At 39.8% G+C, this 22,424-nt stretch overlaps 1 protein-coding gene across 1 annotated transcript in view; it reads left to right on the top strand.

Moving 5' to 3' along the window:
* The window catches only part of C19H1orf21 (chromosome 19 C1orf21 homolog), a 262,347-nt gene that overhangs the window by 75,318 nt on the left and 164,605 nt on the right, over positions 1 to 22,424 (top strand). Inside the window, exon 2 of the mRNA XM_055233513.2 lies at positions 21,694 to 21,913. Within this exon, the coding sequence (XP_055089488.1) occupies positions 21,820 to 21,913 (94 nt within the window). The 5' untranslated portion in view covers positions 21,694 to 21,819. The remainder of the gene's footprint in view (positions 1 to 21,693; positions 21,914 to 22,424) is intronic.

Genomic DNA, 22,424 nt, shown 5'->3' with positions numbered 1-22,424 from the left:
AATGTGGCTATGTAGCTTGAGTCATGTGAGTGTACAGTTGCAACTTCTGGTTTTTCCTGTAAATGAGTAGGAATGACTGAGTGGTGCCAGAGGTAAGACCCTCTCAGAACATTACTCCTCCTCACAGAATGTTAAAGCAACCTTCCTTGGAATGTAGCAAGCTATACTAATCAGATCACTGCAGTGTACATATTGGCCTTGTAGGGAAAATGTTGCCATCCTCCCAAAACTGTTTCTGCCTATATAAGTGAAACCTCAGCTTCTCTATTTTGAACGACTGACCCCGTCCCTTTGGAGTGTGTGTTTTCTGTGTGCCTGTCCTCAAGCCTTGTGCTTGAATCAACTCTATGCTTAGTTATATTTTCTGAATCTCATTTTAAGGTTGACAAGCATATATATACTAAAACTCCGATTCTTCCTTGCTGTGGGTTGTCAGGTTGACATCTGATCTCTTTTCAGTGCTTCTTCCTTAAATTTAACTTCCTCTTTAATTAACCAAGTTAAGTAATTTCACTGTCATAGCTAACAGCAAAAAGACAATATGAAATAGAAATTCGATGACCTTCAGAAAGGTTATGATATGTTTATATTCTTTTACGGTAAAGACAGTTCCACTCTTCCTCTTTAGAAACAGTTATGATAGCACAGGTGCCAGATTTGATATTTTTCATGTTAACTTTCACCAAGACTCAACTAAAATCCTCCCTTCTCTGCACAGTTTTTCTTGACTCCATCCAGGCACACTTTGTAACTTTATCTCCTATGCTTGGCTTCATGCTAGTTATATCAATTACCTCATTATATTGCAGCTTCTTACTTGCTCATCTTTGACTCTCTGACAATCACTTCATTGAAGACAAAACCTTTCATATATGTATTCTTAGATGTCTCCAGGGGTGCTCAGTATAATGTTGGACCCACAGCAGCAGTGTATGTTGACCGAAAAAAATGAATAAATGGTTTGAGCATTTAGGGAGTTATAAAACCAAACCAGGCAGAAGAATGTATCTGGGGCAGCTTTCTAGAGAAGGTGATGGTGATCGCTTGGTTTGATACTATCTCTTGCCCTATAATTATGATAATAGTGCCCCGAGTATTTTAAAGTTGTAAATAAATGAACCATGAATGCTGTTGCTGTGTAATCAATAAACCATGAAGATACAGAATATTCTAACTTAATTCTTAAAGGAAGAAACTTGTTGAGGACATAGAAGTGACTAGAATTGCATCTGTTATCTTGAAAAGTAAATTGGTATATTCAACAAATACTTACTGAGCAAAGATGAGTAAAACTGGTTACCTGCTTTCAAGGGGTTTGTGTTCTCCTGATTCGTAGACTAACGTCATCAAACAGACTGTGCTTAGCTCTGTCGTGGAGAAGCAAGCAAAATGCTATGAGAACCTAAAGGGAAAAGACATGGATTCCAGCTGGAAGGAGTCCAGGCTAACTAGTTGAATATAAATATATATATATTTTTACATAGATTCTATTTCTCTCGGCTTCTTAAGCAGAGTCAGTCTACCACAGGCAATCTGACCTCTTTGTGATCATTCACATGAACACTGGTTTTGGGGCTCAGTCATTGAAAGCTGCTGTCTCTGTACTGCATTTTCCAGACTATTCTGGGCTTTTGCATCTGCTCCTGGCTCTGTGGTCCCTCTCCGATGGGTATCTTGCCAGCTATCCGTGTGCTTGCTTCTCTATTCTCTTTCCTCAGTCTGGTTTGCTATGGGCTGTAACATAAATAAAGAGAAAGTGAGATTGCATCAGCTTTGAGTATCCTGAGGCATTTTTAGGGGAGTGACAGCTAAGTATAAAGAGCATTTAGGAAATAATAGCCATTTTATCATCTAAAGGTATGTGTACTTCCTGATAAGTATACACTTATTTATAAGGATAGATACCTTCAATTAAGTTCCTACTACGTGCTTGGCATCATAGCAGTTGCTTAGTAGATAGTGTTTCAAATCCTCAGAATGATCCTGTAAGGTAGATAGTATTATACCCATTTTATAAAAGAGGACACTGAGATTTAGAGTAATTAACTTTCCCTGGGTCTCATAGTTGGTACATAGTACAGCCTGATTCTACCCCAATCTGACTCCAAAGCCTGCGTTCCTTCACCTGACCCGTTCTGGCTCTGTAGGTGATGTTAAGTGTCCTGTGCTAAGTGTGGGGGATACGTGACTGAGGGTACTCCCTTCCTCCCCTTACAGAGCTTTGGACCAGGTATTTAAAGGGCTGGATAACTGATTCTGGTGGGGGAAGTTCTTACTATTTTATTATGTAAGATACAGATAGTCCAATGGTATTTGCTCTTTTGTTTATCTTCTGCAGTATTTGCTTCTTTTGAGTCCAACCAAAAGATCCTAGGTAGGGGTAGAAGGTTTGTCACAGTCTCATAGTTATTCTTTCATCTGTGCTGGGTCCCTTTAGGGAATTAGATAAAAGGACTTTTATCTAAGGGAGTTAATGTCTTTACTTCTAGATCTAGACTATTTGAAGCCATAAGAACTATATATTATACCTGGCACATGTGTACTGAATAGTAAATGGATATGGTTTCAACTCTGCTATAATTTGAAACAGCTCCAAAAGTATTTCAACTTAACATTCTTCATTCACTTATATCAACTCTGGCTTTTAAAATAATCTGGCTTGTTGCCACTTATCATTAAATATTTCAAAATTTTCACATAGCAAAGTTAATTTTAATTCATTCCTAAATATATGCCATAAAAAATCTTTAAAAAATCAAACTTAGACTAATTCAGAGGTGAAGGGGCATTAAACTTTGTGTTTAGTAATAAAATGGTGAAGGTAAAACTCTAAAAAGGGTGATAAATTAACTCTTGAATAAATGATTTTGTGGCACATTTAAATGACTAGAAATTAGGGTAGTATTTATACCTTTATTATTAAATTTCTGTGTTGTAGAAGTAATTCTCTCAAATGTGTTTCCACTCTGAGTGAAGTTGTGTGTGTCTTTTCATAAAGCAATATCTCAATAGTAATCATATCTACTTAAACGTTATTTAACTGCCTTCTATGTAGATTGCATTATGCTGTTTGTTATGAAGTACTTTTTTTCCATATCTTGATCCCTTTCTGGGGAACACTGGTTATAGGGACTTTTCCAGGGTTCTAAACTTTTCTTGTCAGCTTCTACCATCTTTACTAGAAGAATAAAAGGAAAGTGGTCTATAGAATAATTTATTTAGTAAATAGCGTGACATTCAAAGGAATTCATCACTCAAACAGAATAAGCTATATTTTTCCAGTGTATAAGTTGTTCTTGGAGAGGGTGAAGGGTAAGTCAGACTCTTTTAAGATTTGCCTTAACACTTTTAGAACAAGGAGTACAAGTTGTTAAATTCGTACCCATGAGGAATTGGTGCCAGTTATAAAAGTGCCCAATTTGGCCTTGCAGAATATTGAGAGAAACTACATGCAGCTCTCATTCTTTATTTCCCACTGACTAAATGGCTTTACTTTCTTATAACAGAAATTTATTACTGTTTGCTGTACTGTATGTGGATTTAGTATCCCAAAGCTGGCTGAGAATTGTTATGGCCAGTATCTGTTTGTGACCATCTTTTACAGTTTTATGATTCATCTGTACTTTGGCAAACATGCATTGAACACCTTCTGTGCTAGGAGTTGGGGGCAGATTATTTAAAAAGTGAGTAAGAGAGAGTCCCTGCTTTTGTCACTCATGGTCTAGTTGGAAAGAAGCCACATAAAAGGACAGTAATGATAGGATGTAGGAAGTGTAGGAAAGAGCTGTGAGCCCTGGGAGGGACATGGACCACAGAGGCTTCCTAGAAAACAGGTGCTTTCAGCTGAGGCAAGAGGTTGAGCAGACCTAGCAGGGACGGCATCCCAAAAAGCTTTTGCATCCATCCATGCCCTTTGCTTCCATTTTTATTTCTGTCACTCTTCTTCTGGCCACTTCCAGTTTCCTCAGCTTCCCACAGCTGCCCAGCACACCGTTTCCCTTCACTCCATTTCTCTCCAGCTCTTGTTCTTCAGGGCCTTCCCCACAGGGACTCCACACATGGGCTCCTTCCACGCCAAGGTTAGCAGAGCCAACAAGCACCCTGGGAGAAACACACACTTCCTCGGTGGCAGATTGGAAATCATCACTGCTTTTCTGTAGACATTTAGCCACAGATTTGACTCAAAATCCTGTTAGTAGGTGGTAACTGAAATAGTTTACTGGGGGCAGGGAACAGCAAGAGGTAGGAGGAAAGCCATTCAGTAAATCCCCCAAATCCCGTGTTTGCCCTGCTCATTTGAGCAACTGCTCCCATTGTCAGGAGAAGGTCGTTCCTGTATGAATGTTTACATCACAAATAAAATGACGCTTCAGTAGACATTCAATAGAAGTTGAGTTGTGTATGTATTAACAAGAAGTACTAAGGCTGGAGATGTTATAAATAGCATTGAACATACATCAATACTCATAGATTTTTCTGTTAACTAAAACATTTCTACTCTCAAGCAGAGGGAAAAAGAATGGGGTGACTACCTCTCTAAGGTAATGCTTCTCTTCATCTCACTAGGGCATGGTACATCTGGATTGATTTGATAAGCATCTGGAGTTGGGCTGTTAGTATTGTTGTCATCGTCGTCGTCGTCTTCTTCTTCTTTCTTTCTTTTTTTTCTCTTCTTCCTTTTTTTTTTTTTTAAGAAATGGGGTCTCACTATGTTGCCCAGGCTGGTCTCAAACTCCTGGGTTCAATCAGTCTTCCCGACTTGGCCTCCCTAGTATCTTCTAAGTAATCTAGATAAGACAGAGCCAATGTGTGTGAAAGGCAAGTGGTAAAGTGACAGTTGTTTTTGTACCTGTGGTACAGCAGATGCTCTGAATTCTGTAGCTTTCCATCACTGTTTGACGTTGAGGACAGGTGTCCTTCCTTGCCTCTAGCTATGGAGAAAATGTGGCTTGTATACCTGCCGTCATCTTCAACTCTAAGCACCACTGCTGGAGGCAGTATTGTCAGTATCAGCACCTCACCTCACTCCTGGGACCCCTGAGTCTTGCTTAGGACCTCAGAGCCTCAGCCAACCAGGCTTTGAACTGGCCCGTTCCTTCTAGGCAGTGTGTTGACCTACTCCATTGAATGGTCTGTTCTCATGACAGTTGGACAGGGCTCCCCAATGCCTCCAAACACTGTCTTTGGTCTTCTTGACAGAATGTTGTTGGTGTTCAGCTTTCAGCTTCTAATAATGGGTGGTTGAGTTGGAGGGGAAAGAACCACAAAATTCAATGAGTCCAAGATTTTTGGTTTTAAGCATACCAAATAAGCAATGTTGAGAGCCCTGGCGGGTTAGGGATCTCCATGTCCTAGGACACTGCAACTGATAAATCTGCTCCTGATCATTGCTGCCTCCCAAAGATGTGTCTTATCAGTGAGCCCATTTCCTGCACTACAGAACCAGAGCCACTGGCCAGGAGTCAGCTAATGTTTAGAAAGGATCTAAGTCTGGCTGCTGCATTTCCTGTCTTGTAGATTGATGACCTTTAGCTGTTTTGTTGATGTCATTGTATATCTGTTTTTGGGGGATGAGTATAACAAGAAAGGAAAATGGTTAATCTAGCAAGAACTCATTACACCGTGAATGATGGAGGGTAGGCTCCTGTTTTATTCCGATTTGATTTGTTTGCTTCATTGGGGAAAACAAACGATCATGTCACCCTATAGAGAATTTCACTTTCTCTTTGACATACAAATAAACAGCCTCCCACATTTCATTTATTTTTGCCGCTGCTGGAATGGTTGATTAAAACAAAACAAAACAAAACAAAACACATTGTTATGCTGCTTTCCTATGTCCTGACCTTCACCGTTGCGTAGAGAAGGAAAACCAGTAAAATATCTATATTCTTTTAAAAAATGAAGGACCCTTAACTATAAATGCCCATTAGAAACCAGAGTCCATTACAGTGAGATGGATGAGCTGATAAGCCAAACCAAATTAAACAACAGGGAGGAGGACATGGGTCTTTCTTTTATTTCTTATAATATGCCTTAGAGATGAGGATTCACCTTTTGTTAATTTGTTAAAACACTCAAGTGTCACCTTCCTTCTTCCTGTCTTCCTCATTTGATGGAACACACCTAGTAACGAATACATTTGTTCCTTGCCGTTAAAAATGTGTATTCAGCCTAGGGCATACAAAACATATGTTCGGTATTAGTTGTTAGAGGGTTAAAGATGCTGGCTAATTTGGGTTTTCCCAAGACAAAAGCCTAACTGGCAACTTTGTGGCCTCTGGTTTCAAGTCTGCTTCCTATTTATATCCTGTCTACTTTCTTTTATTTCTTATAATATGCCTTAGAGTTGAGGATTCACTTTTTTGTTAATTTGTTAAAACACTAAAGTGTCACCTTCTTTCTTCCTGTCTTCCTCATTTGATGGAGCACACCTCGTAATGAATACATTTGTTCCTTGCCATTAAAAATGTGTATTCAGCCTAGGGCATACAAAACATATGTCGTTAGTTGTTGTTAGAGGTATTAGTTGTTAGAAGGTTAAAGATGCTGGCTAATTTGGGTTTTCCCAAGACAAAAGCCTAACTGGCAACTTTGTGGCCTCTGGTTTCAAGTCTACTTCCTATTTATATCCCATGACACTCAAGTTCTTGAAACTTATCAAAAAGGCTCCAGCGTTTTGTGATTTTTTTTTTCTCGTCGGCCAATATCAATTTGTAATGAGCCAAACCTGACTTGAGTAGCAGATCTACAGGCCCATGTCTTGGAGGTATATAGGTATTTGGCTGTTGAGGGTACAGATTAGGAGGTCTCTTGACATTCTGTTGCTAGGTTACTGAACCCTGAATTACTGAACCTTGAACACAGTATTTGTGTTCTCAAATTGTTATTTATGGTCGAAAGCAGCTGCTATTCATATTTTTTGGGGGGAATACAGAGAAATATAAAATAAAACTAAATAGTTAGATACAGTGCATCAAAAAGTAATTGTAAGAAAATGTTTATTACAAACCAGGTAAAAGAGATTGATTCCCCCCTCCTCTCCATCCAACATCAGAAGAATTATAGTGTTTGGCCGGGCGTGGTGGCTCATGCCTGTAATCCCAGCACTTTGGGAGGCTGAGGTGGGTGGATCGCCTGAGGTCAGGAGTTCAAGACCAGCCTGGCCAACACGTGAAACCCCGTCTCTACTAAAAATACAAAAAGTAGCTCAGCATGGTGGCAGGCGCCTGTAATCCCATTTACTCAGGAGGCTGAGGCAGGAGAATCACTTGAACCTGGGAGGCGGAGGTTGCAGTGAGCCGGATCATGCCATTGCACTCTGGCCTGGGCGACACGAGCAAGACTCCGTCTCAAAAAAAAAAAAAAAAGAAGAAGAAGAAGAATTATAGTGTTCGTGTGCAGGCAGTTGTTGGTCAAGCCTTTGTAGAGCTGTGGCGTTAGCTCAGCCATGACCTAGACTCGTAATAAAAGTCAACTGATGCAGTTGTGCATGCTGCAGGCCAATCCTCGTGATCTCGAGGTAGGGCTTGGGATGTCAGTCTAGGGTATATCTTTTTCTTTCTTTGCCTTTTTACTCCTTTTCTACTAAATTTTCTCTTCTATTCATAATTTTTATCATATGGACAAACGTTTCTATTTAAAAATAACCTTTATTCAGAGAATAATTACTACTTTGTGTAATTATACTCTCAACATTTGACCTTTTTATATAGCCTCTAATAATTACAAATTTTCAGCTGCACTTTTGGTAAAAGTTTTTATTTTTTACTAATTTCCATAGGTTTCTCATCTTACACACTTGCTTTCTAACCAACATGTCAGGTGAGAAATGTTTATTAGTCTATTTTGTGCAAAGAATTGGATAGAATCAAAGACATCAAAACCATGACTTGCCTTAAAAGTTTATAAATGACAATGCATACAAGTTAACAATATAGAACAACAGTGAAGATGTTCCAAGGCTGTGTATAGAATTATTTCCTAAAATAGAAGTAAATGCTAATTTCAGAAGGAAGAGGACTCCCTGTGAGCCAGGTTGGACTGAGATGGAAAAATAACTGCAGACAATTATGACACGTAGCAACATGGATAGGTGAAGAATGGCCCACATAGACACATACAGATGACGTTAGAGAAGGGGAAGATCTGAGTGCCTGGAGCAAGATTTCTTAGAGGTAATAAGACTTGTTCTGGACCTTGAAGTTTGGGTAGAATTTGAATAACAGACGGAGATTAATGGGGAGGGCTTTCTATTTAAGGGGAAGACTAAGCAGAGAACAGGAAAGTACATAGTGGGGTTAGTAGCTAGAGACTAGACTGGCTGGAGCAAGATGCCTATAGAAAGCTAGATAGGATTGGAAATATGGATGGAAAGCCTTGAATTCCATGAGAAGGAGTTAAAACTTTCTTTTGGAGGCATTCATTTATTTTTTATTTATTGAGCACATGTTCTGAGCTAAGCCCTGTTAGTAGCTGGTGATATACCACAGGGGACAAGAAACATATGTCTGTGCCTCTCAAGGAGTTTGCATTCCTTATGTACCCAGTAGACAGGTAATTAGGAAGTAAGAATATCCTGCACTATGATGAGGGCTATGAAGGGGTAATTATGGGGTGTGCTGGGACTTTTTGGGAAGAACAGCTTACCTAGACCTTAAGTTATTAAGGCAAAGGTGAAGGAGTGCCTTCTAGGCAGGGTGGTGGTACATGCCACCTGTGGCAGGTGCAGAAGAAAAAGAGTCCCCTGCTCACCATTTTCAAGAGGATTTGTTGAATTTCTGCTCTCTGCCTGACAGGGCACCCGGCATAGCAAGAGAGACAAATACAGGAGATGGTTTCTGCCCTCAAAGCACTTAGTATCTATTTAGAGAGAAATGTTTAAGAAATATGAAATAGTTGACTCTCATAGTAAGAGTTTAGGAAAGAGAGCAAATTGAAGGAAGACATGGAATGGTGTATAGACTTCCTCCTGGGAAAATATAGCTTAAGCAGAAGTGGAGAAGTAGGACTATGAGCAGAAGAATATTGAGGAAGAAGAGTGGTTTTTGAGACCCACCTGATGTGATGAAGAGGTTGCTTAGCTACCTTGGAGCAGTAGGAAGAGGCAACAGCGGGTCAACAGGGCTGGGTCCTGGGGGACCCCTAGTAAGTTATCTAAACTCTGCCTCAGTTCTCTCTCTCTTTCTCTCTCTGTCTCTCTCTCTCTCTTTTAAAGAGAGAAGGGAACTTGCCATGTTGCCCAGGCTGATCAGGAACTCCTGGCCTCAAGTGACCCTCCCACTTCAGCCTCCCAAAGTGTTGGGATTACAGTAGTGAGCCACCATGCCAGCCAGTTTTCTAATTTGTAAAATTAGGAACCTTGACCTCAGTCATGTCTAGCTTGAAAATCCAGGTATATCTTGGACTTTACCCTAAAGGCATTAGTTAATCATGGAGGATTTGGGACCAGAGGAAGGACCCAACAGAATTTGTGCTTTAGGAATGCTAATTTGTCTTTCTCTTAGAAAATTAATGTGATAATTTATTAGAAGTAAAATTTTTTTGATGAAATTTTTAATCGTATTCTGATGCATTGAAAAGCCAGTAGGATCATCCTGATTTCCATTGGACATGACTATGTGAGATTTTTTCTCTTTCAAAAAAGCAGAAAACAAATAAAAATCTGGGCATAGAAAAAACTGATTAATAATAAGTAAGAGGTTTTGGGGCTTGGTCCAGAAAATGATCTACAAATTTAGATTTTAATTTAGATTCTAAAAATTCTTTTAAATTTTCAGAGAGATCTTGGAATTAGAAAATGCATGTCTTTTGTTTTTATCGGCCTATTCCTGGGGTGGTAATGGCAGTGATGTAATAGAGGTGATGGGATATCATCCCAGATTCAGGAAAAATAAGCAGTGTGCCAGCTGTACGTTTGTCATATGCAGGAATGTAACCACCACAGCTGGGCCACCCACTGGAGGGCTCACAGAGACAGACAGCTGGGGCAAAGCCCTCCTTAGAATAGAATGTGATCAGATCCTCAATTTACCCTAATACTGTTATACTGTTTTCTGATAAAAGGGTGTGTCATCAAGTCACGCCTTTAGTGCTCTATTCAGATAAAAACTTCAAATTTTAATGTCTCAGACTAGAAGTGGATGTGATGTGCTGAAGAGTGTTAACACCACGAGGTGCTGGCTGATGCATCTTGACGCTGCACTGCCGTCTCCTGGTGGTCAGCCTCAGGCGTGTTCTTCCTGCCTGTGTTGTCTACTTCTGAGCTTGTCACTATGGTCTCTTTCTCTAAGTACCTTTTTGCTGTAGGAAAGAACACCATGTTCACTAATGATGCTACTTCAAATGGAGAACATTGGCTGATTTAAAATAATTATTTTAGAATAGGCTACAATTTCTGGTAAAGGTTATTTATGAGGTCCTAATAGCTCATAACCTGTAACCCTATGTGTTATTTAATAGTGTTTCGGTGGCTGAAGAAGGGCATCAAGGTTAAGGAAGAGCATCTTGCCCTCACTTTTATGTTTTGTTATCTCAAACCCCATTAAACATCCTAGAAATGATGGTAGGTATGGTCGAAAGACTCTTCAGTCCAGAGTAACGAGGAAACTCGTCAAGGGCAGTAGAATGCTGGTACATGAGAAGGGAGAGGCCGTCACTCAACTGACTTTGCGTTGCCCTCCTGGGTCTCTTCTCTCAGTTGCCTGCTTTTTGTTTTCCTTTAGTGGATGATTGCACGAAGTGTGTTTTTGGCCAAGTGCTACAAAATCAATGAAGTTCCCAAAAGTCTTGTGCGTTTCTTGAGAGCAATATGAGAACTGAGGTGCCTTTTTCTTAAATGTGGTAGGTTAAAGGGGCATTGATTTGTGCTACCTGAAAATAATATTTATAATTTCAATTTGTTTGGCCTTCTAAGGACATCATCCTTAAATAGTTCTTTGTTATGGTAAACTAATCAAAGATTTAAGTTTAAGCAAAAACATACATGCAAACAAAAACCTTTTTTTTTTTCAGATGGGCAAGATTAGAGGTACTAGTGAATATCCCTAGATTCTATTTGAAAGTGAGGAAATGGACATTAGAGTCTAGTTGTCTTACTCATTTGGGAATCTCTGGTCCCTAGTGGAATGTTGAGGACTAAGCAGGTTCCCCAAAAATGATTGTTGTAATAAATAAATAGCACAATTTGGGGGGGGGTCAGATTAGGGCCAATCATACAAGTGCTAACAGCTTTCAGAATTCCATTATACTGGTATGAAACTACATATTACTCCTTTTCTGTCTTTTTAGGGAGTATATACTAAACATAATTTAACATTCTCTATGATGGCCCAGATAAACATTTTTAAATTTAGTTATTGGTGATGAACTGAAGAAGTCATTGTCCATGCAGGTGACCCAGGACATGGGGCTGAGAGGGGTACTCCCTTCCTTAAAAGCCGTCTCATCTCTTCATGAAAAGGAGTTTCTAAGAAAATTCATTCATTCATTCGTTTATTGCAGACCTACTATGAGCCTGACGTTGTGCCGGAGGGAATACAGAAAGGAATGATGAGGAGATGGTCATGGCCTTGGAAACCTTCCTGGTGAAGGAGACAGACACATAAAAGTGTAATAGTTGGAAGATGTGAGCTACATGCTCATTGAGGCTATGATGAAGCAGGAGAGAGCTCACTGACCTTGACTTGTCTTTACATAGTCTTTCCCTTTAGAGCCCTTGGATATGGCACGCAGAGGCTGGCCTCCCTGCCCCAGCACAGCAGAAACCCCTGGCACTGCTCAGAGCTGCCTTTGCAGGTGCTGTACAGGGAGCATGTACTTCTCCTGCTGCAGAACTGCTGTCTCCTGCTTTCTGTCTGTATCCAGTCTGCGTGTTTATGTTTGGTACAATTCCTGAAAACCACCAAGCTGCCAAATTTACCTCTCATCTGTCTTGACCATCTCTTCTTTCTAGTGTCTCTTGTCCCTGCCCCTCTCATCTTAGAGTTCATCACCATTCCATAACATAATAATGATGACAGTGATGGTAATGACAATAGCTATCTCTTATTGATTGCTTACTATGTGCCAGGTGCTGTCCTAAACACTTTACATAGATCATCTCATCTCATCTGCCCCTCTCAAAATTCATGAGGTCATATATCATTTTATAAACGAGGATCCAAGGCACTGTGAAGTAAGTAATTTGCCCAGAGACACATAAGATCTTTCTTTCCATCAGTCACAAAATCACAAAATACTGGGTATTCTCTGTTGTAGTTTTCATCTTTAGAGCTTTTATGGTGTGGGTGTGTGTGTGGGTGTGTGTGTGAGAGAGAGAGAGAGACTGACAGACAAAGAGAGATTGAGAGAGAGACAGAAAGAGAATGAGACTAAGTCCTTCCCCCCAAAAAGAGGGTTTTATGTTTACTTTTTTTGTTTTCAGGGAACTTCCTAATCTTGAGCTGTTCTAGACAGACCTTGACAGTTCCAGAAGGAAGACTTTCAGATAGTCAAGGCGTTCCTCTAGAGATGCTTATTTCCTTGAGCAGCTCTCTGCCTAGCAGGATAGAAGCAGGTTTTCTGAATCATTGGATCATCTCAGACTCTCTTCAGACCTGAAATAATGTGGCCTGAGGCAGAGCACAAGGAGAGAAGGATCTTAGGTCACAGTTTACATCAGTATCTCATGGATAATTTTATTTATTTTATTAAGGAGGGGGAAAAAAGGAGGAAGGAGGTTATTTTGGAAGGGAAGAGGGATATGTATTTAGATTTTAAGGGAAACAGTTTTTCCATTTGTAGGATTCAGATCTTTTCAAAGTATTATAATACTACATTACATTATTAAAATGATTGACAATCCCAAGAATATTAAATATATTTTTACTCAAATATCAAATCAAGCACTCAAAATATGAATAGGCTTTTTTGTTTTGAAAAAAAAAGATTCTTGACCGGGCATAGTGGCTCATGCCTGTAATCCCAGCACTTTGGGAGGCTGAGACAGGCAGATCACCTGAGATCAGGAGTTCAAGACTAGCCTGGCCAACATGGTGAAACACCGTCTCTACTGAAAACACAAAAATTATCTGGGTGTGGTGGTACACACCTGTAATCCCAGCTACTCAGGAGACTGAGGCAGAAGAATTGCTTGAACTCAGGAGGCAGAAGTGCAGTGAGCCAAGATTGTGCCACTGCACTCCAGCCTGGGCAACACAGCAAGACTCCATCCCAAAAACAAAACAAAACAAACAAAAAGGCTGGGCTCGGTGGCTTATGCCTGTAGTCCCAGCCAGCACTTTGGGAGGCTGAGACGGGTGGATCGCTTGAGGTCAAGAGTTCAAAACCAGTGTGGCCAACATGGTGAAACCCTGTCTCTACTAAAAATACAAAAAAAAAAGAAAAACAAAATCAGCCAGGCATGGTGGCACGCGCCTGTAGTCCCAGCTACTCAGGACTGAGGCACGAGAATTGCTTGAACCCAGGAGGCAGAGGTTGCAGTGAGCTGATATCGCACCACCGCACTCCAGCAAGGGTGACAGGGTGAGACTCCGTAATAACAACAAAACAAAACAAAACAAAACAAATGAACAAAAAAAACTATTCTCATGTTTGCTTCTAATGATTAGCTTAGAGAATTCATGATCTTTCGTGTGTTTGTTGTATTTCCTTACATCTACCTCAGTAACCAGCTTAAGGCTGAGATACAAGTCATGCTAGCAGTAAACTAAAGGATTGAACTGGATTGAAAATGTGGACTATGCTGGATTTATGTAGAAGTTGAGGCTTTGCAATTCAATGATGAAAACACATGTGCTTTTCAGATGTGTGCATGGGCCAAGGGATCAGTGGCATTAACTCTTTTTCGTCATCTGGCACCATGAAAGTAAACTGCAGGTTTCTGAGAGATTAATCCAGCTACAGTTCTCTGTTGTAGTTTATGGTGTTAGGGAGGATCAGCAGCTCAGACTGATAGGACATCTGTTTCACTATCCTCTCCATCAGCAAATGCTTACGGAGGGTCTGCTAAGAGTTGCACATTTTGCTGTATGATCCTGCATCCCTTGGTGCATAAAATAAAGCTAGGGCAAGCACTATTTTAATTAGCTTGAAATATCTTCTGACTCTCATGAGCATCTCTGATCCTTTGTTTCCTTGCAATGTACATTAGTCTCTGGGATTTTATTTTACTTTATTATGTTTATGATATGTTAGCCCTGGCTGGATGCTGGTCCTCCAAGGGCAGGAATCCTATCTGTTTCTTACACTATGTTTCAACATGTGGAGTGCCTAGGATGTTTTTCTATGGCTATTCCGGAAGAATCACGACTTATTCTCTTTGATTAAAATAAAATTGTGCCTTTTAGTAATTCATACTTATTCTGCATTCACTTTTGTGTTTTTTTTTTAATTTTTAAAAATATCTCCTTTTCCATCTGTTTTCTCTCATTTTCTCTGTCTGTTCGTGGTCGTTGGTAGTCTGAGTGTGCTTGGGTTAGGTCAGCAAAGTTGCCTGCTATAAGGGCCCTCTGGGCAATTTGATTTCACCCAGTGCCCATGAAAAGCCCCACGTCTGACTAGAGTGTTGTCCACCTGGCATAACAGAGTACACGCAGAATATCACCTTGCATATATAAGTGCTTTTTCAAAGCATTTTCTTATCTACTTAGATTTTCAAAACAGTCCAGAAAAAAAAGGGGGGAAACAGGTGCTGCTATTATTAAGATACTAACAAGGAAATCACATGGCTTTGTCCTAAGTGACATGGGGAACTAGCAGCACATCTGTCAAGAAATTCTAGTCACAGGTGTCTTTCTGTAAAAGCAGTGGTGCAGAGGTCCCCCATGACACAAGCTGAAGACCTCTTGCAAATACCTTTGGTATTCTGGGTCTTAGAAGTGGAAGAAGAGGGCCAGGCGTGGTGGCTCACACCTGAAATCCCAGTACTTCGGGAGGCCAAGATGGGAAGATCACTTGAGGTTAAGAGTTCAAGACCAGCCTGGCCAACATGGCGAAATCTCATCTCTGTTAAAAATACAAAAATGATCCGGGCATGGTGGCATGCACTTGTAATCCCAGCTACTAGGGAGGCTGAGGCAGGAGAATCACTTGAACCTTGAACCCGGGAGGTGGAGGTTGCAGTGAGCTGAGATCACACCACTGCACTCCAGCCTGGGTAACAGAGTAAGACTCTTTCTCAAAAAAAAAAAAAAAAAAAAAACAAGAAAGATAACTCAGTGTCCAGGAATATCTGCCATTGCCTTTGACCACTGAGGAGCAAATCTAGAAGCAATGTAAGTCTTCTGCGTGGGTCCACACAGCTGTGAATGTGTGACTTTAATCAGGAGCTGGTTTTTCCTCTCTTGCGTTCTCAGAAATAGTGTCAGCCATGCATGAGCTCATGTCAACATACACAGGTAACACAGAGGAGTTTTCTGGTGCAGGGGAAAGGTGCAACACTCTTAACTCCTTAGCTGAAGAACAATTATTGCACCAACTTGTTCTAACTAGCTCCCTATAAGAAATACTGTTAAAATTAATTTCATTCATTAAAGGCAAGATAGAGAAGAAGAAATAGGGGAGCTAAGCTGTGTTTATTTTTCCAGCAAATACACAATTGAAATCAACACTATTAGGCCAAAACATCATTGGTAATCATCTTTACACCTTATAGGGCCTCCTGAAAATTTTGAGGTTTCAGACTTGCAAGTATATCCTGATTGAGTTAGTACCGAAAACAAAGAGTGTAAATAAATAGAATGTAGGTAAGACATGGCTTTTTTTAAAGTGATCATTTCATCCTTCATGTCACTACTTGGACATATGTTGAGGTAGATCATAGAGTCTAAGAAAGAGGCTGAGACACATGAAACCCAGCTGTGGTCCTGAGGCAGGCGTGTGACAGCTGGGACCAGAGCCTGGGCTTCTCATGCCCTCTCCAACACTCTTTCCACTTGCCACCTCTTCTCCTTGGCCCCACACCTTACTACCCGAATCTAGCAGAAATGTGTCCTATTGCATAAACACTTATTGTGGTTACATTTCTGAGAGACAACTCTGTAGAATTACTATATGCGGACATGAGAGTTTTCCCATAAAGAAGGCAGAAGCCAAAATCCTCCTATCTTTGGAGTTAATAGCATATTGTCGATTGTCATGCCATCAGACGAGTGTGAGGCGAGGAATGAATGTGTTCTGCGATGCCAGCGATTGTTGGGTAATAAAAGCCTTGACTTTTCTAGATTATTCTCATGTCAAATGTGACATCTCTTTATGTATTATTTTTAACGTTCACAATGAAATGTGAAATGGTGTTAACAGTAGCCCAAGGATACTAAAGCTTCAAGATTAGAAATCACTTTTAAGTTGCCTTTCTTCTTCCCCCTCGGTGGGCTGCTGTATTAACACTCATTATAGTGAAGCCGAGCAGATGGGCAAACAGACTGATTAGTTATTTATATATATATATAGAGAGAGAGAGAGAGATTTTTTTTCCTTTATGGAACTTAGATGTTAGCTGTTTCTTCAATAAAAGAAAGGAGTTTTTAGATGTTGCCTTGTCTTGATTTGCCTTTTTAAGCAGAAGAAGAAAGGGGACACTTTGCTCCTGATCTGTTAATAACGTGGCTGTATCCTTTGCTTAACTGCTGACTTCATAGCTCTCTGTGGGCCTGTTGCAATCAGAATTTGATTTCTCTCCAGTCCTCCAAGCCTCATGTTCTTTTTGGCCTAGAATTTCTTTATGGAATGTATCACTTTTAATTCGTATTTTAGAAGAGCCTTTCTTGACAGGGAATTTATCTACAATATTTTTGCCTTTTGTATCCAAAATGAAAAAGTCCATGACTAATTAGTGGAAAGTGAAATTACGCATAATGTTATGTAAGTAGAAATATTTTCCTGTAGCTTTTTTTTTAAAAGTTCAAATATCTCCGATTTTTCTTAAAAACAGATTTTGCTTTTTTTATTCCTTCCCAATTTTATCAAAGTAGGATTTTTTGATGAAACCTTGTTTCTAGTTAAAAAAAAACTAAGGTAATGAAAAAAATTATTATAATCTTTCCTTATAAAAGGACAAGGTATTGCATGTGTGTAATATGTGATATGTATTCATACAAAGTAATGGACCTACTTGCGTGGAGAGAACTTCCTCATGTTGTCACATGAAGTGTTCTGGAATAGTAGTTTCCCTTCTGATATCTGAAGCACCTTGAGGTATGGTGTAAGGAGAGGAAGGATAAACATGCACGGTTACACATTTTTACATTTAAAAAAATTTCAATTGGGCTTACAAATTTGCTGATTATTTTATCAAAAGCGGGAAAAATGTCCTGTAAAGATGGCATTCAATTAGGCTAGCTCATGGTATCATGGATTGCACTTTAATTGTATAAGGCAAGATAATGTAGACATACAACCATTTGGGGAGGGGTTTACACAAAGCCATGGGGCAGTTAATTGGACCTCATGTTTTTAGAGGTGCCTGATGATCCTATGACATAGATCATTTAGATTAAAGAAAAATCATCCTCAGTGGGACTTAGTTTTAGAAGATTCCATCAAACATCAAAGGGATGCTTCGATTTAATTCTCACACTGTGATGTGTGACTTCAGAAATAACATACTGGTAATAACAACATGTGACAACAAAAGTCTCAGAGCTGCTCCGGGTCATGGTCTCTGCATGCTTGTTTGCACCATCAGACTTACCTCTCTCTAAGTGCTGTGGTTTCAGGAAGGTAAACAATAGAGCATGTGAGATTGGGAGAGAAAAGCTGAGCAAAGCTAATGAAAAAATGGAAGCTAAAAAAAAATGCTGGAGTTTATGTGAAGGATAGCATAAACTGAAGGGAATGTCTTTTGAGCAGATGATTCTAGCAGTCTTTGGGGATACGTATTTGAAGGTCTGCTCAGTGTGAGGTCTCAGTTGGATTGAGATTAAGTAAAAGAATTTTCAGTAGAAATGAAACCTTGACATTGTATCGGCTATAAAAGAGATACAAATCAGGGGTATTTTAATCCTGTTTCTTTAGCTCTGGTCAGGTCTCTAACCTGACATTTCTTGACATGCTCCATTCCAAAGCTGAGTCAAATGCCTGTGATGTGAATGAACTCTCTTGTCATCCTGTATTTAAGCTGCAATAGCTGTACGTCATTGCTGCAAAACTGGTCTTTCTAATTATCTCCTTCTCTGATCATTCTTGTTCTATAGGGATAGAGAAGAAAAACATATCTTGCCTTGTTTGCCACTATATGCACAATACCTACCAAACACATATCTGTCACTTAGTATTTTAAAATCAAAATCTGTTGATTAAATGAATGAATAATTGGACAAATGTTTATGTGCAGAATCCAAATGACATAGTAAAAAACTTTCTTCAGTGATCTATGATTAACTTTGTGAATTAGAAATCTTTTGCCCCTCAAATGACTTCATAATTATCACCTTCAAATGAGTAAATTACTAAAATATATTCCTGATGAGGTCCTGAAACTTGAAAGCATCACTCTTAAATTTGAATTAACTGCTGTAAAATAATGTAGCACTTATGTTTCAGAAACAAAGTCTATACCTGTTTATAATTTGGTGAGAACTCATATTGAGCTATAGTGCTTTAAAATATGTGTAATTAAATTGAAATTTCTTGAGTCATCATTTGAATTGGGTGTAAATCATGTCTAATCTGCTTCTTAACCTGTGCCTCACCCCAATGCTTGAATAATAGAGACATCCTTTAAAAAAAAAAAAAGAGCCATTCTTCTGTGTCTTATTTCTGTTAGCCTTCTGCAGTGTGTTTGATTTCAAATAATTTCCACCTTTAAAATTCAAATAAAATTTTTTTATGCAAACACAACTTTTAAAACACAGAAGAAACACCACTAACTGCTTTTCGGGAGTAGCAAAGGATAAGTCGTGTCTTCAGTTCTTCCCTTTGCTTCTTGGATAGCATAAGAGGCTGTAGATATGAAATTGGAAAAGCGAGAGGACTCTCAAAGAGGATGATCGTTAAGTTGTCTCTTAATTCTCAGTGTACTCTGATTTTGTTAGGATTGCCCCCTGTCTCCTGTTTTTACTTAGTTTATTCTGAAAAGGTGGCAGGGAAGCCACCTAGGTTCCCCCTCTCACTTCGATCTCTCCTGCATATGTGTAAGTGTAAAGTCGTTTTCCCATACTTCCTTTTTGAACAGTAAGGAATCATGTCTGGGAGCCCACACCTGTTACCTTACGTGGTGATGCTGGGGATGAGGAAGCAGGGGGATGGATGCTGCACCTGAGAAGGTGCTGGCTGGGAATCCAAAACAGCAGCGGTAGCAGCAGCAACAACAACAACAACAGCAAAAGCAGAAGTAGCAACAGCATTGGCCGCAGGAACAAAAGCAGCAACTCGCAGCAGCCTCCGCGTTAGAGAGGGGATTCTTCCCTTCTCCCACCTTTACAGCTGAACCCCTTGTCCTCTCCCTCTTGTCTAATATTTCATTGATGTTTCTTCAAAAACTATGACAGGTTGGCAGAATGGACCTCTCCACAACTAATTTAATATTTTCTCACAGTGTGCTCTAACTTGGATCAGAAAGAGTACCTATGGTCCTATGACATCCTATAGTTTATTCAGTTGGATGAAGGTAGCAAGGCCTTCTGCAGGCCCTTCACGAAGTATCAGCAGTCCAGTCCTCTGCCCTGCCCCCCATCCCCACCTGACCCCTCTGAAATGAACACATGCAAATGTGCCATGCTCTTCCATATTCTAGTGTCTTAGCTCAGTCTGTTCCTTGCAGCTGAATAATGCTACCATGCTTTCAAACTGGTAAATTTCTACCAAACCTTTGATACCCTACAAAAATACTACTTCCTTCCTCTGCCCAGTCATAATCTAATCTGCTTTTTTGAATTCTGCATTGTCATAGATTCCTGTGAAACTACAATCAGAGCTCGTATTACACTGTATTGCGTGCAATTTTTAAAATCTCAGCATCTCTTCTCCATAAGGCCCCTGAGCTCTATACACAAGTATGAATAGACCATCAAACAGAAATACTGTAGCCTTGAAGACATTACTGCTAAATAATGGAATAGTGTGTGTGTGTGTGTGTGTGTGTGTGTGTGTGTCCATCCACAGGCCTGGATTTCATATAGTTTTGAGATGAAGACCTGTTAACATTAAGTTACATCAAGTATGGGGAAGATATAAACATTAGCCGTCCAGGAGAAAATCTTCCTGGTTTGTAGAACTTTACCAACCAACTCTACACTTCCTATTAATAATTTAACATAACCACTGAGAGAGAATAGTTTGAAGAATTATATGAGACATGACCAATGTTATAGTCATTGTCAATATTTATGGCAATTTGTATTTGCTTGGCTTAATTTAAGATCACTGCCTTTATATCTAAGTTCATTTATTAGATTGGTTATGCTAATTTGAAAAATTCTCTTTGCTGAGATTTTATGGTTTAAATGATTAAATTTCTACATCCAGAGATGTCCTTAGTGCTCTAGCAAGGAGGGTTTAGGAGCTCTAGTCTTCTTGGTAGAGAAAGCTTATAGCTACTGTGTAGTAGCACTATCTGAAACTTGAGAAACTTCCACTGTTCATGGGTGGGGGGCAGTGGGACGTGGGTGCTGATGAAGATTCAAAGAGGCTTGATGCCTTCTTTGTTCTGCCAGGACTCTGAGGAGGTAAGCGCCTGTATTACAGTGGGAGGGATGAAAACAAAGAAATGTGTAGGAGAGATGTTTCAAAGGAGACATTTACAAGACTGGAGTAAGTCATCTATAGGCCCAGAATGGTTGGGTTAGGATGATGAAAGAATAAAACAAAAATGAGCAAGTTGAGCAGAGCAAACACTCAGAATTTGAGCAGCCACCTTGGATGGGGCAGGGAAAGGTAAAGTCACTTAAGTCAATTTGAAGATTATCTCCTTTGCAGTGTATCTGTAAATACTCTTTAAGCCTTTATGAGAAATCGGTAGAAGCATGAAGTTTATGCCAAAAGCTTGACAACTGCTTTGTTGCTTTTCTTCATGTTTTGACATCTTCTGCCCAATCCTTAAAACATTTGGTTAGCTAAGCAGAAAATGGACAGAAGTAAGTTTTAGACCTTGCCCCATCTCCTTCCTTTGTCTCCAAAACAGTGTTACCTCAGGTAAAATAAAATACTGAATTATTTACAGCCTTAACCAGAAATGTATAAAGTAGCCCATGTACCAGTCTGAGGAGGATGGCTACCTTTTCCTGGCAAAATTGGAGGAGCTGGGAGGGCTGGCCTGCAGAGTAGGATGAGGAAGATGAAGAGCTTTTCCCAGCCACCCGAACTAGGTGGATCTCAAGAGTGTGCTCTCCTTCCTTGACAGTTTTTGAGATTTCAGAACATTAGTAAACTTACGGGTACTTTAAGAGTATGTGTGGCAACCATTAGTGCCCAAATATGTATTTGAATAAATACATATTTTTGGTATCTCCTCAAAAAGTTCACTCGGCCATGTGTTGCATAGGGACATGCCTTTCCATCTTGCTTTCTGAGTGGGAAATCAAGTGAGAATGGGCCACGCTGCACGTGGTGCTTCTGTGCCCACCACAACACCAGTGTGATGGGTGGGTCTGTGCATGACTTCTAGTGCACTGCAGGGCACAGCACACCAAGATACTGAGGCTTGTGTTTTGCTACAGTCACTGCCCTTTCTAATCTAGCTTTCTTTTCTTGCAGGTGCACACATCTTGACCAACTCAGCAGCAAGGTGGATTTTCTTTGTGTTTAAAGAAAAAAAAAATGTCCCCGTGTCTGTAGAGATGATTTGCAGTTCAGCCCGGCTGAAGCTGACCGAATGAGACTATGGGCTGTGCCTCCGCCAAGCATGTTGCCACTGTTCAAAATGAAGAGGAAGCCCAGAAAGGGAAAAACTACCAGAATGGAGATGTGTTTGGCGGTGAGTCCTATCAAACTTGACTCTTGACCCGTTGATTCTAGGCCTTTCACTTTTTTTTATTGATACATAACATTTGTACATATTTATGGGGTGCTTGTGATATTTTGTTTCATGCCTAGAATGTGTAATGATCAAGTCAGGGCATCTAGGATATCTATCGCCTCAAACATTTATCGTTTCTATGTGTTGGGAACATTTCAAAACGTATCTTTGAGCTACTTGGAAATATATGGTACATTATTTTTAACTATAGTCACCCTACTCTGTTATGGAACATTAGATCTTATTTCTTCTAAGCCTTTCATTTTCGTGACAGTGAATAATTACAGTGATTATTGGGTTATACCGTCTGAGGTGAAGGGGTGATGAGACCCAGTGGAAATCAATGTGGATCTTTACTTTGGATCATCTACATCATAATTTATACAAAGTGGTCTTTGAGGAGGAACATGGAGGTTTTTTTTTTTTTTTTTTTTTTTTTTTGCAGGAGCTAGCATTTAAATCAAGCTTC

The sequence above is a fragment of the Symphalangus syndactylus genome, chromosome 19 (genome assembly GCF_028878055.3).
Source record: "Symphalangus syndactylus isolate Jambi chromosome 19, NHGRI_mSymSyn1-v2.1_pri, whole genome shotgun sequence".
Lineage (NCBI taxonomy): Eukaryota > Metazoa > Chordata > Mammalia > Primates > Hylobatidae > Symphalangus > Symphalangus syndactylus.
Note: the sequence above shows the minus strand (reverse complement) of the source record. Positions and strands in the feature narration are given on the sequence as shown.